Source organism: Anolis sagrei, chromosome X (assembly GCF_037176765.1).
Source record: "Anolis sagrei isolate rAnoSag1 chromosome X, rAnoSag1.mat, whole genome shotgun sequence".
Taxonomy (NCBI): Eukaryota; Metazoa; Chordata; class Lepidosauria; order Squamata; family Dactyloidae; genus Anolis; species Anolis sagrei.
This window is the reverse complement of record NC_090034.1, coordinates 76017408-76037163: the sequence shown is the minus strand read 5'-3', so window position 1 is coordinate 76037163 and position 19756 is coordinate 76017408. Positions and strand designations below refer to the sequence as shown.

Genomic DNA, 19756 nt, shown 5'->3' with positions numbered 1-19756 from the left:
TCTCATGTCCCCGCATGGAGAGCTGGAGTTGACAGAGGGAGCTCAACCCACTCTCCCTGGATTCAAACTGCTGACATGTCATCAGAAGTCCTGCCAGCACAAGGATTTAAATAATAATAATAATAATAATAAGTCTGTTTTATCTCTTCTGAAGGAGACTCAAAGCAGCTTAACATAAAAGTACCAGCATACAATTAAGATATACAAATATACAAATATGCAAATATTAAAACTCTTTGATTCTATGATTCGATGATTCCCTAGATCTGGGCTTTATTGTTTTGTTTTATTTTATTTTATTTTATTTTATTTTATTTTATTTTATTTTATTTTATTTTATTTTATTTTATTTTATTTTATTTTATTTTATTTTATTGCTGGCAATACACATGATGATTTAGGTGATGGGTCGATATTTAGGGTTATAGCGCCACCTCGCGTTTCGTTGTGAGCATAGCTAGATATCAAGGGAGGTGTGGTTTAGTCGTAGGCTTCTGATTGATGCGACTGTTGACGTGACGTCAGCGGAAACGGGGCGAGCAGGAAGTAGAAGGCAAAAGCAAGATGGCGGCGGAAAGCAGTGTCCCGGAGCCTGAGCTGGTGAGACGGGCTGGAATTAAGAAATAAAAGGAAGTGTTTAGGGGGACCTTCCAAACAGCCCTGTATCCCAGAATATTGAGGCAGGAAATCCCACATTATCTGAGTGTGGACTGGGATAACCCTGTTCAAAGCAGATATTGTGGGATTTCCTGCCTTGATATTCAGGGTTATATGGCTTTGTGGAAGGGCCCTGGGTTATCTGAGGGCCCTTCTACACAGCTGAATAACATCCTGCATTATCTGCTTTGAGCTGGAATATATGGCAGTGTGGGCTCAGCTAACCCAGTTCAAAGCAGATATTTGTGGGATTTTCTGCCTTCATATTCTGGAATATAGAGCTGTGTGGAAGGGCCCAGGGTTGGACTAAGGTAATAAATGTATTGTTATTAGGTTCTTGTGGGTTTTTTCGGGCTATAGGGCCATGTTCTAGAGGCATTTCTCCTGACGTTTCGCCTGCATCTATGGCAAGCATCCTCAGAGGTAGTGGGGTCCTCACTACCTCTGAGGATGCTTGCCATAGATGCAGGCGAAACGTCAGGAGAAATGCCTCTAGAACATGGCCCTATAGCCCGAAAAAAACCCACAAGAACCTAGTGATTCCAGTCATGAAAGCCTTCGACAACGTATTGTTATTACTTACTTATTTATTTATTTATCGTGTCAGGAGCAGACCAAACAGTTGTACTGCATTTTTTAAATAAACAAAACACAAAGTTTGCAAGCTTGGTAGTTGATTAAATGTCTTTTGACCAGTAGCTGGCCATTTGGAGTGCCTCTGGTGTTACGATTAGAAGGTCCTCCATTGGGTCTCGGGGGCACGGTTTTGTCGTGGCTCCAGTCCTTCCTGGAGGGAGGATCCCAGATGGTGAAGCTCGGACCCCTGGCCTTTGACCTGTGGGGTCCCACAAGGCTCTATTCTGTCTCCCAAGCTTTTTAACATCTACATGAAACCGCTGGGAGAGGTCATCCGGAGTTTTGGAGTTGGGTGCCATCTCTATGCAGATGACACACAACTCTATTACTCATTTCCACATAACTCCAAGGAGGCCTCTCGAGTGCTGGACGAGTGCCTGGCCGCTGTGTCTATCTGGATGAGGAAGAACAAGCTGAAGATCAATCCCGACAAGACAGAGGTCCTCCTGGTCGATTGCAAACCGGATCGGGGCATAGGGTGGCAACCTGTGTTGGACGGGGTTACACTCCCCCTGAAGCCACAGGTCCGCAGTTTGGGAGTCCTCTTGGATTCATCGCTTACGCTTGAGGCTCAGGCGTCGGTGGTGTCCGGGAGGGCTTTTGCACATTTGAGACTTGTGCGCCAACTGCGACCTTACCTCGCGAAGGCTGATCTGGCCGGGGTGGTCCATGCCTTGCTCACTTCTAGATTGGACTACTGTAATGCGCTCTACGTGGGGCTGCCCTTGAAAACAGCTCGGAAATTCCAACTGATCCAACGGGCAGTGGCCAGGATGTTAACTGGTGCTCCTTACAGAGAGAGGTCAACCCTCCTGTTTAAGGAGCTCCACTGGCTGCCATTTATTTTCCGAGCCCAATTTAAGGTGCAGGTGCTTACCTACAAAGCCCTGAGCGGTTTGGGACCACCCTTTCTGCGTGACCGCATCTCCGTTTATGAACCCACGCGTTCACTTTGTTCATCCGGAGAGGCCCTGCTCGTGATTCCGCCAGCATCATAGGCGTGATTGGTGGGCACGCGAGACAGGGCCTTTTCAGTGGTGGCCTCCCGACTCTGGAACACCCTCCCCAAAGATCTTAGACAGGCCCCTACATTGGCAGTCTTTAGAAAGAACTTGAAGACCTGGCTGTTCCGATGTGCCTTTTCAGAATAGGAAAACTCCAATAACAAGTCCAGAAGCACTTTACTAGAATTGAGATTGCTGCACACTGCACTTACCCTATAATCCTTACATATCACCTTTCACACCAGCACTTTTAATTTTGTACCCATTACTCTGGCCCGGCCCAGTTTTATTGTGTCTTGATGTATTGTTTATTGCTTTTTGTTTAATATTGCTTTAATTGTTTTTAATTTGCTTTAGGTTTTGTATTGTTATGTTGTGTTTGAGGCCTTGGCCTTTGTAAGCCGCATCGAGTCCTTCGGGATGTGCTAGTGGGGTACAAATAAAGTTAATAATAATAATAATAATGTAGCAGGGCTCAGGTTGCATCACAGCAGGTAATAATAATAATAATAATAATAATAATAATAATAATAATAATAACACTTTATTTATACTCTGCTACCATCTCCCCAAGGGACTTGGTGCGGCTTACATGAGGCCGAGCCTGAATACAACAGTACAAGCAACAACAACAACAACAGTACAAGCAAATAAAATAAAAACATAGACAATAAAATATACAACATTAGCAATAAGACAACACACAATTAAAAACAGTGGGAAGGCCAAATGTAAAGTTAAAATTGGGAATAATGCTGGGACATGGACAAAAAGGTGATAGGTGGTCTGTAGTTTGCTCTTCTCCACACCCAAGTGGATTCCACTTTGTGTCCCCATTTCTTAAGGTTGGCTCTGCATCTCGTAGTGCCGGAGTGTAGTCTATTCAGCGCCTTCCAAGTTGCCCAGTTTTCTGTGTGCCCAGGGGGGAGTCTCTCATTTGGTATCAGCCATTGATTGAGGTTCTGGGTTTGAGCCTGCCACTTTTGGACTCTCGCTTGCTGAGGTGTTCCAGCGAATGTCTCTGTAGATCTTAGAAAACTATTTCCTGATTTAAGTCGTTGACGTGCTGGCTGATACCCAAACAGGGGATGGGTTGGAGATGTCACTGCCTTGGTCCTTTCACTATTGGCTGCTACTTCCTGGCAGATGTCAGGTGGTGCGATACCAGCAAAACAGCGTAATTTCTCCAATGGTGTAGGGCACAGACACCCCATGATTATGCAGCTCATTAAGAGCCACATCTATTGTTTTAGTGTGGTGAGATGTGTTCCATACTGGGCATGTGTACTCAGCAGCAGAGTAGCATAGCGCAAGGGCAGATGTCTTCACTGTGTCTGGTTGTGATCCCCAGGTTGTGCCAGTCAGCTTTCGTATGATATTGTTTCTACTTTTATTACTGTTATTATGTAAGAAGTGTCCCACGAGGAAGTTTTCTAGTCCTAGCATGTGATGAGGAGTGTTGCAGTCCCAACACAACTGGATAGAGAGGGAACACTGGCTGGGATGAGGCTCGCTTCAGCAAGGTCTCACAACAGGCCCCTTCTTCGCTGCCTTATAATCGAATTGAGAATACAGCTATAATGTATAAATGAACCACAAACAAACTGAAAAACTTGGCATTGTATTCAATATCCTTTGACCAGAAGCTGGTCCCTTCAGGTGCCTCTGGTGTGGCTGTAAGAAGGTCCTCTATGGCAGGGCTTAGTTTGCATTGTATTAAGTGGTTTGCGGTTTGCTCTTCTCTGCACTTGCATGTTGTGGACTCCACTTTGTGGCCCCATTTCTTAAGATTTATTTATTTGCTATATTTTTACCCTGCTATGTCTCCACATCAAAGGGGACTCAGAGCAGCTTCCAGTTTGGCAATAATTCAATGCCATATAGCAACATAAAAGCAAATTGCAACATTCACATTTGCCTCCAACAGACAAGAGATCTTTCCCCCACCCTGGACATTACATATTAATTAAACCTCAATTACTTATCTAAGCCTTTAAGGTTGATAATTTTTCGTTCTTTTGGGACAGTGGTTCTCAACCCGTGGTTCCCCAGGTGTTTTGGCCTACAACTGCCAGAAATCCCAGCCAGTTTAATAGCTGTTAGGATTTCTGGGAGTTGAAGGCCAGAACATCTGGGTACCCACAGGTTGAGAACCACTGTTTTAAGGGAGAACTATTATAAATTTATATTGTTATTGTCCCACCCTGGTCATTCCACAGATATATAAACCCTTTTTCCTAGTTCCAACAGACCTCACTACCTCTGAGGATGCTTGCCATAGATGCAGGCAAAACGTCAGGAGAGAATGCCTCTAGAACATGACCATATAGCCCGAAAAAACCTACAACAACCCAGTATATTGTGATTGTTTTCATTTATTGTTTTTGAGTCTGTTATTTGTGTTATTGACTTTGACTGTGGGGCTCTTTTATTGAAAGCTACCCCGAGTCCCCTCAGGGAGATAGGGCAAGTTGCTATTATTATTGTTATTATTATTATTATTATTCCATAGTTGAGGGGCCACCACTGAGCAGGCCCTGTCCCTCGTCCCCACCAGTTGCACCTGTGCAGGATATGGTACCGAGAGCAGGGCCTTCTCAGAAGATCTTAATGTCTGAGCTGGCTCTGTATCTCATGATACTACTAGAGCACAGCCTTCCAAGTCGCCCAGTCTTCTCTGTGCCCAGGAGGGAGTCTCTCATCCAATCTCAACCATTGATTAAGGTTCCAGGTTTTAACCTGCCACTTTTGGGCTTTCGCTTGCTGAGGTGTTCCTGCAAGTATCTCTGAGGGAGCACCTCAGCAAAGCATTGGCATGCTGGCTGATATCTGAACAGCGGATGGGCTGAAGATGTCCTTTCATTACCAGGCCTAATTCAAGGTGCTGGTTCTCACCTATAATGCCCTATACAGCTTCGGTCCAGCCTACCTTGAACACTGTGTCCCTTTTTACACTTGAGGTTCAGCAAGGAGTCCCTGATTGCCACTCAGTTCCATTTGAAAATGCAAAACAATAAATGTCTCCTTCTCTGGGACAGCTCCAGCACTGTGGAACTCCCTCCCAGAAGACCTGAGATCAACCCCATCCCTCCTAAGCTTCAGGAAGGGCATAAAGACCTTTCTTTTCAAGAAGGCCTTTATCTAAGGCATGTGCCATAGGAATGGGTTGAGTTTAAAGGGGTTTTTTTTAAATTAAGCATGACTGGTGGGAACGAAGGGGGGGGGGGCTTCTCGGTGATTTCTCCTCTCCTGTGGAATGCCCTCCCCAAGGAGATCAAAATGCCCCCCTCCTTACTCCTTAGAACCTTTTAATGCTCCCAAGCATGTAATGGAGAGGGATAAATCCCAGAACACGGATTCACCGGAATGGAAAGGGAACTAATATGACACTATACCTCGACTGACTTTTCATGGTTATTTTTTAATATAATTGCTTATTTTAATTTAGTGTATAATGTTTAGTATTGTTCTGTGTTTAAATTTTATGGTTTTTGTTTTATATAGGCATTGAATGTTTGTGTTGGAAACTACCCTGAGTCTCTACGGGGAGATACAGTTAGTAAAGGCTTAGGGATATTTGCTGAAGCATAACTTGAAGCCCTCAGTAAAGCATATGGAAATATCAGTGCTTAATATCATTTACAGCTCCCTGTATAATAGCTGTAGAAAATGTAAAACCACTATTTATGTTGTGATACCAAACACTTAATTGTAAAACTAATTTATGGGTGGATTCCAGGATTCTTCTGATGTCGCAGAAGATCAGATGACTTCAGAAGAGTTGGCTGCGCACAAGAGAGAGGCACGCCTTCGGAAATTCCGAGAGCTTCATTTAAAAAGGGTAAGGTCTCTCATTACAGTAGTACTGTTTGCCATTCCAATCTCTTTCATGCCAGCTGGAATGTATATGTCGTGAACCAGATGCCTTAAAGGAGCCAGACACAAAGTAAAGGTCCAAACAAGGTTTATTAACACAACAAAAATAGCTTAGAAACATTTAACTCAGTGTTCCTAGCAATAACTAAAAGTCTGCAGCAAATTGCTGTGTAAAAACGTAATTTAGCTGTCAGGACCCAGAAGCCTTAATTAGAACCAAACACAAGATAAGAGTACAAAACACAGCTTTATTGTACAAAAATAGTCCTTCAAAGCACTTAACTTCAGTGCAAAGAGTCCCAGGAGTAATTTGGCATCAAAAATAAAGCGATACGAGTAACAAAAATATAACCCGGATTATAGCGCTGCTTTATAATCCGGATTAAACTCAAAGTTAAGCAATTCGCTTGAAAGTTGGTATAACACAAAAACACAGTCACAGAAGGTGGAAAAACGAAGTCCCAAAACAAGGAGTTGTTCAAGCACAGAGTTATTAGAGTTCAAAGTCCTGAAAGCCAAAAGTGTTGGTAAAACCGTTCCGTAGTCAAGCCGTTGGTAAACAAACACTGGAATGCAGGAATCACCGAGGAGCAGGAAAACAGGAACGCACGAAGTTGCAGCCCAGGACCCAAATTCAAGACTTGGCAGTACAAAGAGTTATGTCCAATAAAGACGCTTTGCCTTCTGCGAAGTATCAAGCCCACAGACCCCACTTTTATCTCAAAGTTCCTCATCAGAGCTTGATGAGCTCCCCACCCTTTCCTCATCGCTCTCAGCTGCCTCCATCCCCGTAGCTGAGTGCCCATCCCTCCACTTCTGCCAGCGTCTGCTAAGGCTAAGATCCTGCCAAGAGGTCCCTGGCTGCCAATCCTCAGTGAACCCCTCAAATTCCTCACTAGAGGTGGGTTGATTACAAATGTCTCTTATTTGATGCACATAGGTCCAATCTAATTCCTCCTCATCCATATCACTCCCAGACCCAGAACTCCTTTCAAACCCAGGAAATCCTCTTTGTCTGTTGGTGCACTAAGTATTTCCCGGATGCGCTTCCTTTGCAATTCCCCTTCAGACTCTGGGTCGCGAGCAGACCTCTTTACACCTCTGCTCTCCTCCCCATCCCCCATTTCGCAAGCCGAGAAGCCTTGAATCATGACAGTTTATTTATTTTATTTAATTTTCACTTCCAGTGTCTATTGATGACAAAGTCCTCATTCTCATTTGGCTTCTGAAACACTCACCTAGCTCTACAAACCATCACTCTTGTTTTGGTAGATTGTATCACTTGGGGCCATAATGATTTCCCTAATGCGCTGTTGCTGTTGTTCTCCCTCCGACTCCTGAGCAGACCTTTCCTCCCTGCTACCAGGAGTAGCAACGCTACCAGCACGCTGAACTACAACATTAGCGGATAATCCGGATTATACTGGAATATAATCCAGGATAACAAAAAGTTCTAGCAAACTGCTTCAAAAACACAGAGTTCAATAAACATAAGGAAACGAGGTGGAAGCAAGCAAAATCATCGTCAAAACCCAGTCCAAAGTCAAAGCACGTCCAGAAGCAGATGATAAAGTCCAGGAAGCGATGTCGTCATCGTCCAAAAACAATCCGAAGTCAAAACGGGAGTAGTAGTCAGCACTTACGAGATTCCAGTCTGTAGAAACACGGAAACACAGCAATCTGCAGTCCCAGCACCTAAGCTCAAGAGTAATGGCAGCAACAAAGTCCCAAGCACAAATACAAAACTTTGCCTACTGCAATGTCCCCAAAGTTTGATGCCTACTTTTATCCTATAACTCATTATCAGATGATGAACTGCTCTCCACCCTGTCTTCATCACTCTCAGCTGCCTTAGCTTCCACAGCTGATCTCCACCGCCCATCCCTCCAACTTTTCCAGTGTCTATCAAGACTTAGATCACCCCATGTATTACCAGGTTGCCAATCTCCAGAAAACCCTTCAAACTCATCACTAGATATTGGTTGTGTACATATGTCCCTGATCTCTTGCACATGGGTCCAATCCAGCCCATCCTCCTCTTCGTTATCACTCCCAGACCCATCACTTCCCGTAAACCCCTTAAAATCTTCCTCCTCAGTTGGAGCATTAAGTATTTCACGGATATGTTTCCTTTCCCGTTCTTCATCTGACTCTTGCTCCCAAGTAACCCGCTTCAAGCCTCTGCCCCGTCTCCCTTCTCCTCAATTTCAGAATCTGAGAAACCTTCAAACGAATCAGTATCTGTAGGTGTCATGAATATCTCCCTAATTCGCTTCCTTTGCTGCTCCTGCTCTAACACCTGAGCAGCCCTCTTTCCCCTTCTACTACCAGTTGTAACTTGACCAGCACACTCGTCTGCAACAGTATATGTAGCAGAAAGCAGCTTGCAGGCTTTTTATTGGGGTCTTTTCTTGAAAGAGTGAAAGGGCAAAAAACATATACCCCTAACATCTTAAAAGTAAAGATTACCTTATTAGGTTCATACCATGTCGGTATTTAATAGAATGTTACTGAGATCCGTAAGGAGTTTCATGTTGTGTATTTGCTGTCCCACTCCATAGTTGTTTTTTTTTCCTGAATCCTTGTTTTGTATTATGCTGAATAACCAACAAAGATGGAAATTGTAAAACTAGAAGATCACAATTATGAACATGTTTTCCAGTCTCTTTTCCTTTCCATCTGCTTGATAGTCTAATAAGTGAATGATATTTTTTTTTCTTGAACTTTAGCCTCATTCATCTGCTTGTTCCCTCAAAATTGATAAATTGTCATCATGGTGTTGCTGTTGTTTTACAGAACGAAGCTCGCAAATTGAATCACCAAGAAGTTGTGGAAGAGGATAAAAGGTTGAAATTGCCAGCAAACTGGGAAGCAAAAAAAGCTCGTTTAGAATGGGAGCTAAAGGTAGAAGAAAAGAAAAAGGTAAGTAAGCACTTTATACAGCTGGACTAGTCAGATTAATGTATCACCAGCTCTTTCCCCAAGGGTTTGGCCCATAAAAGCCTCATGGCCATTGTGGCCCTAGGTTTTTATTGTGGTTTTATATTGTCTTAATGCTTAATCTGTATTTTGTTTTATGTATACTGACTTGTTGAAAACCGCCTTGAGTCGCCGATAGGCTGGGAAAGGCGGTATACAAGTATAGTAAATAAATAAATAAAATAGTTTTAATGCATTTCTGCTGGTCAAGATCAGAAGCGAAGAGTATAAGGTGTTCTACAAAATAATACAGTTGCCAGATCAGCCGAAGAATAGCTGGGACATGAGGCAGATCTGTATAAGGCAGCCTCAAGTCTTGCAATAACACCTCTTGTGAGATCTCCTGATAATTTCATGTCTTGTGAAACTCCAAAAAAACATTTGAAATCTTATGATGGTATGCAACCTTCTTTGGATAAAAAGTCCAGGTTGCTGTTTTGCCAATCTCTGCATCCAGAGAACAGATAGAGCAGCATCACAGCAGCAATGTCCTCTATATTGACTGGTCTCTGGCCTTGCTGCTGCAGTTGTTCTTAAAACTTCAAGGGTAGAATCCCACTTTAGGATCATAGAACCTCCAGATATACTCTCTCTCTCTCTCTCTCTCTCTCTCTCTCTCTATATATATATATATATATTACTGTATATATATGGGTTATCCAGAAAGTAAGGTTATAAGACATGTAGCTCTCGCGGGAAATTTTCTCAGGGGAAGTTGGTATCACTGCCATGTAGTAGGAAACCAGCACAAGCGAACAAGCAGTGCCAGTCGTCGGTAGTTCATCGACTAGCATTGTGGTAAAGGTTAGACATGAGCATTCTCATTCCCTTTCCCTCCAAGTGCAAAGTTTGCGCTGTAATACACTACCTAAATGCTAAGGGCATGTGATTCATCGCTAAATTGTTTCAGTTTGTGGAGAGGACATAATGTCAAAACAGCATGTGACAAAATGGGTACAAAATATATCGTGAGACCATGAAGAAACTTCGCAGAGCCATCCAAAACAAATGTGGTGGGATGCTGATGGCAGGAGTCTGTCTCCTTTGTGACAGCGCACGTCCGCACACCGCTCATTCAACACAATAGTTATTGACTTCCTTTGGTTGGGATGCTTGAAGCCACCCCTCTCACAGCCCCCATCTTGCACCCAGTGACTGTCACCTGTTCACTAAATTAAGGAACACCTGGGTAGTAAACACTTTCCTGATGACAAAATGGAAATCGAAGTGATGAACTGACTGAAAAAGGTGGAGGGAAACTTGACACAGGTATCCTATGGACGACAATGTATTGAACCGAATGGTGATAATCTGGGAAAATAGTGTAATTCCTATGTTACAATCCATCTAAGTTTGATTAAAATATAGTCATTCTTTGTATATATTTTTTAAAAAATGTAACCTTACTTTCTTGATAACCCTCGTATATCTATCTTGTTTGGACCTTATCCCTGTGCCTGGCTCTTTAAAGGCGTCTGGATCCCGACAATATCTATATCTATATATTTATATAAAGAGAGAGGGGGGGGGAAGATTTCTGGAAACCCCAGTAGTCAGCTATGACAGGCAAGGCATATTACATCAGTGTTATAGATGTTGGACTAATAGGGGACTTGACTAAAGCTAAGCAAATATAAGATAGTTGTATTGGAGGAAGAATTTGATTTTGATTTCTGGCAAATTTTAAATTGACAAAAACAAAATGAAAGTATGCTTTTGAAAGTGATATTTACAGCCCACTATGTATAGTCCCTTTGAGAAATATTAACAAACGCTTCTGGTTTTTTCCATGTACTCTTGTATACTTTCTCAATTCCGAGTTTCTAGGATTTCATGCCAATCATAAGTATAATTTGATGTTACTTTGCTTACCAAAGGTTGTCGACTGATAACATTTTTGATGCTTAAGTCAAGGACTTCAAAGCTCTTTTTTTAAAAAAAGAAATATTTTATTAGATAGTCAAAAATGTAACTAAAATCCAACAAATAAAAAAACAAAAAGATACTGTTTGTTAATATCCTCTAAAGAGAAAATGAAGGAGGTCTAAGTTACCCACTCCAAATACAAAAAGGAAGTCTACACCCGCTCAGTACATGGGATTTCTGGCTTCAGCTGTGGTTTAATAGGCAGCACACGTAGCCTTAGGAAAGTTCAGGATGACCAACTTTGAGAAACTATTTTTGAAGTGTTAAAATCTGGTTGATATCTACAAGGATTGCGTTGCAAAAGGAGAAGATTATGAGAGAGTGAAGCTGTTAGAAATCAGCGCAGAGGATGCAGAGCGATTTGAGAGGAAGAAAAAGAAGAAAAATCCCGATCTTGGGTTTTCAGGTTTGTCCACATTTTTTCCAGCTTTTATTTATTTTCCAGCTTTTATTTATTTCTGCCTATCTTTGTGACTGCATCCCTCTCTATGTACCTGTGCGGGTTCTAAGATCTGCCGAGGAGGCCCTCCTCGCAGTTCCGCCACCATCACAAGTGCAGTTGGTGGGGACGAGGGAGAGAGTCTTCTTGGTGGTGTCCTCCTGGCTTTTGAACACCCCAGGAAAATCAGGCAGGCCCCCACACTGTCCTCCTTCCATAAGGATTTGAAGACTTGGATGTTTAAACAAGCCTTTGAGAATGTCTAGTCCCAGTGGTCCTCAATTAATGACACAGCACTGCACTTCATCCCATGTCCTTGTTCCTTAGCTACAGGGTGAGGCAGCATAACTTCCTTTTTTCAAAACTTAATAAAACCCATTGTATGAATCAGAAATGTTTTTTTTATAATGTAGGCGCATACCTAAAGTTTTGTTTTACGTAGTTTTGAAGATCAAATTAGGTAGGTGACGTCTCCCATTCTCCATACACTGAGTAAACCAATTTCTGGCATTTGTCATGACTCTTGCCAGCATAGCAGGTGTTATGTTGACAATTTCTTCCTGGATTATGTTGACAATTTCTTCAAATCTTGTAGGGTCCTTGGACGGTTCACATAAACACGGGATTTCAAAAAATCCCATAGAAAAAAACCACAAGGGGCCAAATTTGGAGAGCGGGCCGGCCACTCCAAATCCGCTCGAAAAGTAGGCCTCAACGGCAAAAGCACGCTCCTCACTGTTCCAATGCATATGGCGACTGAACTGCGTCAGGACAAAACTTTATACTCCCGCCTCTCGAATGAGACCACTAGCGCTCTGCTATGTCTTCAACCACGGAAGTTATGCTGCCTCACCCTGTACAATTTACACTATCCCATTCCCTTGTCTTATTGTTTACATTCTAGCCATGTTTTTGGTAGCTTGTCGCCATAGGTCATTGGCCATTGTTTTGAGTTTAAAATTGTTGTTCGTATATGCTATATGTTATATTCTATTGTATTGTGTGCTTATTTTATGCTCTTGTTTTAGGCACTTTGTGCCATATGTAAGCCACTCCAGGCAGGATATAAGAATAAAGTTGTTATTAGTAGTAGTAATAGTAGTAGTATAAGACTGATAAAATAGAGGGAACACAAGCAGCTAAATAACTTTAGACCAAAAATGGGCAACAGCAACCACATTGTCTGTAGCTTTAGGCAATTCTTCCACTGTGCATAAGGCAGGGCATAGTGGGCAAGCATACAGATGTGGAGTTGTCTGTTCTGTTCCACAGTCGCACAAGGTGGAGGATTCTTCCAGTTAGGTCCATTTTGCCAGGTTGTCTTCTGATCTTCTCACTCCACTTCTGAGTTTGTTCAGGGGCTTCCATGTTGCCCGTTATTGGTTTGCACCTGGAGGCAGACCCTTGTGGTGGTGGGGGGGGGGGGGCATCCAGTTGTAATTGCCTGATTTTGCTGCCCAGAGGCATATTCTTGTTGTTGCTGGGGGAACATTAAGAGGAGTGGTGGTTCTCATGAAACCTTTCCTTGATTTGGGTCTACTGGGAGGAGGCTGATAGCCATGCAGTGGGTGGCTTTCAGGGTGTGCAACCTTATTTCTCCCACAGTTAGCAGCAACTTCCCGTCACATATTGGGGGAGGGGAGGGCAATGCCAGCTAGCTTATAGAGTCTACCAACAGCTGTAGGTTTGAGACATCCTGTATTCTGCATGGTTTATTCAATGCTATATTCGCCTGCTTCACATGGGCAGACTTGTGCTAAACAGGCAGGCATACTCGGCAGTTGAGTAAGGCCAAGCCAGGGCTGATGTTTTTATTAATTTTGTGTCTGCACCCCATGCTCTGCCAGTAAGTTTCCGCAGGATGTTATTGCGTGCAGCTACTTTTTCCAGCTATTAAGCATGAATAAAATGCTAGAATTCATTATCAGTAGGCCATGTTAATGTTTTCCTGTTCAACGGTTTTCTTAGATTATGCAGCTGCTCAGTTGCGCCAGTATCAGAGGTTGACCAAGCAGATCAAACCTGACCTGGAGAAGTATGAAAAGCTGAGAGAAGAAAGGTGAGTGTGACAGATCCCATTTCCTGAGCTGATTGCAAAACTCCAACCCGTAGGAATCCTGTCCCTCCCTCTGCCCTTGTTCCCTTGCTGGATTGGTAATCCTTTCTATTTCAGCTCCAATCCCTGTATCTTATCAGCTCAAAGCCCCATCTGTGTCACCTTCAAGCCCTTTCTGAACCTGACAGAGGCAAGTCTCTGTCTTTTCTATTCTTCCACTGCACCCCTGAGCCATGATTGGTTCCCTTTGCCTGCCTATCAAAATTATAATGTCACCTTTCTTACTGAAGAGTGTCTTTTGATAGCATTGATGAAGCTTGAGCCATGGACGTCAAAGCTCACTTTTTTGTTAGACTTCACTGGGAAGAGAACAGAAAAGGTCTAGAGTACCATCTGCAGACATTAGAAGGAAATCTCCACCAGCTGACTGCATAGGACTACTGGCTTCAGTATATTTTAATTAAGTAAAGTTAGAGGTTTTCCCCTGACGTTAAGTCCAGTTGTGTCTGACTCTGGGGGTTAGTGCTCATCAACTTGCTGACCGAAAGGTTGGCGGTTCGAATCCAGGGAGTGGGGTGAGTTCCCAATATTAGCCCAGCTCCTGCCAACCTAGCAGTTTGAAAACATGCAAACGTGAATAGATGAATACTTACCGCTTCTGCGGGAACGTAATGGCACCCCATGCAGTCATGCAGCCTACATGACCTTGGAGGTGTCTGCGGACAACACCAGCTCTTCGACTTAGAAATGGAGATGAACACCACCCCCAGAGTCAGAAATGACTAGACTTAATGTCAAGGAGAAACCTTTACTTTACTCTTTACTTAGGCCCCATCTACAAAATCACTTTTTATTTTTTAATATATCTTTATTAGCATTTTGTTTACAATTGATAAAAGAGAGAGAGGGAAAAGGGGGAAGGAGAGGTTAAAAAAAAACTTGCACGAGGCAGGAAAATAGAGAGCAAAGGAGCAAAAGAAATAGAGAGAGTTTCTAGAGACCAAAAAGAGGGTGGCCAAAGATAGAAAGGCCTGAAGAGCGAAAAAGGAGAGAGTATGTTAGATAGAAGAGAGGGTGTATAGAGAAATTAGAATAGAAAGAAGCCGTGTAAAATAGAAAGAAGTGTAAAGCTATATTTTGACTTCCTCCTTCGTTTCCCCTGGGTTGTAGTATTTTCTTTTCTTAAGTCCTTCATTTGCTCAAAAGCACTTTTTAAAAGCCCTTAATGTACATCAGGTCTCTATGGTTTGTGTCATCACCATCCAGGCTTTCCTATATAATCTGCACAGCAAAACCACTTTCTTCAATACTGGTTTGAAACTGCATTAAATGGTCAATGTAGATGAGTCTAAACAAAACATCTTGACCTGTATTCAGTAAGAAGAGTGGTGTTGAACATGATACATAAACTAATTTATTTTAATAGAGTTGCCACACTAATCATATTCACTATTTTTCCCCACTTCATTCAGCGGTGAAGAATTTTACCCAACTTCAAACAGTCTTCTTCATGGAACTCATGTGCCCTCCAAAGAAGGGGTGGACAAGATGGTTTCGGATCTTGAGAAACAGTAAGTAACAAATGTTAATAGCTGTTAATAGTATGATTAGGTTCATATTTACTTTGACCAATGCTTTTGCAATCAGTGTTATCAGAACATCAAGTGACCTTCCCTGGAAGTTCTATTGTTTTTTTAGTGTTTCTCAAAACTGGTGAAGGCATTTCTTGATAAAGCTTTTAAATTATATTATTGTTTTATTTTAGTGTTAGATACTTTGGGGCTCTTCTTTAAAGAGATAAAGCAGGAAATAAATATAGTAACAGCAATAACATGTTAGAACATTCAAGTTAATCTTGACTTTGTCTTTTGTTGTTAATTGCCTTCGGGTAATTTCAACTCATGGCAAACCTATGAAGGAGGGACCAAAAGTGTTGTTTTTGTATGTAGAAGCAGGGAAGAAAGTAAAAACATGGTTATGTGACCAAGCTCTTACAGCAAAGCTCGTAGTGCAATAAGATAATAAGGAATAGTGAACGGACCAATGGAACAACTTCTGATTTGATTTTGGATGGTGTGATTATAATAATTGTTTTTAAATCATGTTGCTTATCAGTGGATTTTAATTTAATTATTATATTGTTGCTGTTTTATTTTTATGCTTTATGTCTAAATGTTATTTTATGTTTATGTTTTAATTTGGTTAAGTTAATTTATAGTTATATGTTATTGCCTTTTATTATCTTTTGGCTTTCACATGTATGTACGGCATTGAATCTTGCCTTTAAAATGTTGGAAACTGCTTTGAGGGAGACTGCTCTTCCCTCAGAGGGAGAAAAGCAATATATAAATGTTGTGTGTGTGTGTGTATAAGTATTCTAGGACAGATGTTTCTATGGAATATAATCCTGATGACAGAGGTAGGTTGGGTTGGGAGAGAAAGGCAGAGAGAATCTGCTATTGCTGGAGTTTGTGAAAATCATTATTTTGTTTTGCCCCTTTGCTGGGCCGGGGTAGTATTTAGTTATTTATTTATTTACCCTATTTATACTCTGCATTTCTCAACCCCGTAGGGACTCAAGGTGGACTACATATATAAGCAACAATTCAATGCCATGTAAACATACATGCATAATAAAATAAACATGTATATTAAAACAATCGTTAAAAACATATAAAACCTTAAAACACTTACTAAATCACATTATCCAAAATCATAATCCATGACCATTCCAAATTGTTCTTGCACTATTCCATAATTCTCTAGTGAGTTACTAACTGAATGCTTGATCCCACATCCACGTTTTTAGCCAATTCTTGAAGGTCAGGAGGGAGGGTGCTGTTCTGCATTCATTAGGGAAGGAGCTTGATAATGGAGAGGCCACCACTGAGAAGGCCCTGTCTCTCATCCCCACCAATTGCGCCTGCAAAGATCAAACTGAGCTTGGGCTTATGTTCACTATGAATAATGAAGGGTGGGGACATATGTTTTTATGTGACATGTCAATGAATCCATTTCTATTCTAGAATCCAAAAACGTGAAAAGTACAGCCGAAGACGTTCTTACAATGACGATGCAGATATTGACTACATCAATGAACGGAATGCGAAGTTCAATAAGAAGGCTGAGCGGTTCTATGGGAAATATACTGCAGAAATCAAACAGAACTTGGAAAGAGGAACTGCTGTCTAGGAGATTCAGGCTATAGCTCAGAAACATGGTCATCTAGTCTTTCCAAAAGATTCTGTGTGTAAAACCTGTTTTACAAAGGGAGACTGACTTCTAAAACAATGCAAAGATGAGGCTTGACTAAGAGTCTTATTTCTTTAATAAAATCACATTAGAATTCTTTGTCCTGTACATAAAATATTAGTGGAACATTAGAAGGTAAATGTTTGGATTTCTAGTTCACAAGACACCTGTGAACATGTCCATTTTTTCCTTATTAATCATAAATGAAGATAAGTTCAATAGGTGTATTAATTTGGTTATTAAGCTCAATTTTAATGTTACTTTAATTCATCAAAATTTCTGTGTAACTGCAATTTGTACAGTAAGATGATGGATTTTTACTAGTTTTGAGTGTAAAGTTTACTAATATAATTGCATTACTTATCCAGTAGTGTAAACTTCTAAAAAATGACTGGCATTTTGTAGTTTTCTAATAAGCAGAGAATTGATTTTTAATGACAAGCTAACGAGGCCTAATTCTGCCAAATGGACTAGTTAGGTAAAGCAGTATGTTTAAAGCAGAGCTGCGGTAAAACAGCCCCAGGGCTATTATGCTCTAAGGCAGTAGTTCCCAAGCTTTTTGCTTAACAGCCTTTTTTTTGAATCAATTTCTATGGCCTACCACCTGTTTACAAATTAATGCTGTTTAGTAGTGTTATGGGCAGAGAAAGAGGGGATAGATAGTAAGGGCATGTAAATATATATATATAAACAATTGTGTAATGTCCATGCAGTGAATTTGTTTTTAAGAACTTTGACATTTACCATATCTCAATTTCTTCACAATTGCCACCAGTACCCATGATATTGACAAAACTTGGCCATACATAAAACTTCTTCCAAAGTTCAATAAATCAAACCAGCTTTCTGTTCAAAATGTAATTTCTAGTTTTCTTATTTTAATTCTACTTCCATTTATTAATTTTATTAATTTTTTATTTATTTTCCTGGAGCGGCAGCAGAGCCCCTTGGAAGGGCATTCAGAGTCCTTAGAGCTCTACATAGCAGAGGATTTTAACCTGTATCCCCCAAGATGCCTCCGAAAAATCCTGCAAATCTTTTGGGAAGAAGACGGGCGGACAATCCCTTCCCCTTGAAATGTGACCTTGAGATAGGTTCTGTTTGGACTCTCACTCCCAGAATTCCTTTGACTTTGAGACAGAACAAAGAGCTCGAGCTTCTCAATCAGGCATGGGCAAACTAGGGCCTTCCAGATCTTTTGGATTCCTCCCACAGTTCCTAACAGCCTACTAGCTGTTAGGAATTTTAGGAGTTGAAGTCCAAAATACATAGAGAACCAAAGTTGACCCATGCCTGTTCTAAACTAATAAGATTGAGGCAGGATTTTATTTGTTTTCTCAGGGACCTTCCACACAGCCATATAACCCAGAACATCAAGGAAGATCATCCACAATATCTGCTTTGGCCTGGGTTATCTGAGTCCACACTGCCATATAATGTGGATTTTATGTAGCTATGTGGAAGAGGCCTGGGTCTACATCTGGATTTTATATGGCTTTTAACTTACTTACTTACTTACTTACTTACTTAGGTGATCCCTCGTCAGGTTAAGATGGTGCTCCAAGTGCAATATCCTGGCAGTGGATACATAGGTGACTGTGGAGCCCTATTCTTGACTCGCATGTTCTGCATTGAGAGCATCGGTTTCCAGGTAGAAGGTGGTCCCAGTCAGGGTTGGTTTGATACGCCTTCCTCTTGGCACATTTCTCCCTTTCACCCTCCATTTGTGCTCTTCAAATTCCACAGCACTGCTGCTCACAGCTGACCCCCAGCTAGAGCGCTCAAGGGCCAGGGCCCCCCAGTTCTCAATGTCTATGCCCCAGTTTTGTAAGGTTGGCTTTGAGCCTATCTTTAAATCTCTTTTCCTGTCCTTCAACATTCCATTTTCTGTTCTTGAGTTGGGAGTAGAGTAACTGTTTTGGGAGACAGTGATCTGGTATTTGGACAACGTGGCCAGTCCAGTGGAGTTGATGGCAAAGGAGCATTGCTTCAGTGCTGGTGGTCTTTGCTTCTTCCAGCACGCTGTCATTTGTCCGCTTGTCTTCCCAAGATATTTGCAGGATTTTTCAGAGGCAACATTGATGGATTCGTTCCAGGAGTTGCGTGAGACGTTTGTAGACAGTCAACTTTTCACAGACATATAACAGGTTGGGAGGACAATGGCTTTGTAAACAAGCACCTTGGTCTCTTTACGGATGTCCCGGTCCTCATACACTCTCTGCTTCATTTGGAAAAATGCTGCACTCACAGAGCTCAGTGTTGTATTTCAGTAACAGTATTGACTTTTGTGGAGAGGTATTTTATTTTGTATCAAAAGATGCAGAGTTATCTGTTCTGCTCCACAGTCATATTGTAATATTTTTTAATGTTACACCATTAAGCAGTATTTCTGGTGTTGCAGAGGGATTGGCTGGTGACTGCTGGAAAAGCTCTTCAGTTTTCTTGATATTCAATGAGAGGCCAAATGTGATGGCACGCCGGGAGTAAAAGGAAAACTATATGTCTAACTATTCCCGGTGGCTATCAGTATATCCTCTGATGTACTTCAGTTCTTTAAAATAAAGACTCTTGAGGCAGGATTAAAGTTAACCAAATACGTTTACTGGAACAAAAGGCAAAGTTAACTTCAGTCAGAGTTCTTGGAAAGTGAATCAAAATAAAATATTACAAAGACGGAAGTTTGTTGATTGAATTTAGTTACACTTGACTATATTTGTGGTAAGTCACTTAGTAAAATAAGCAGCTATTAAAGTAAAACACTGGATTAAAATGGTGGAAGTACAGAAATATAATAACTGAATGGTAAAAGTACAAGCTATATTGGCTATGTGGTAGATGCCAAGTTATGATGGTAAAAATAAATAAATAAATAAATAAATAAAGCACTCTGGGCTATAGTGAGGTTCTTGCCTATTAATATAAAACAGAACT

At 41.4% G+C, this 19756-nt stretch overlaps 1 protein-coding gene across 1 annotated transcript; it reads left to right on the top strand.

The window, feature by feature from the left end:
* The first annotated feature begins 515 nt into the window (after positions 1 to 515).
* Positions 516 to 19503, top strand: SYF2 (SYF2 pre-mRNA splicing factor). The gene is made up of 7 exons (XM_060784427.2): positions 516 to 600; positions 6037 to 6138; positions 8970 to 9095; positions 11367 to 11484; positions 13486 to 13576; positions 15046 to 15144; positions 16600 to 19503. Exons 1-7 carry the CDS (start codon positions 565 to 567, stop codon positions 16763 to 16765), a joined length of 738 nt encoding a protein of 245 aa, XP_060640410.1. The 5' UTR covers positions 516 to 564; the 3' UTR covers positions 16766 to 19503.
* The last annotated feature ends 253 nt before the right edge of the window (positions 19504 to 19756 follow it).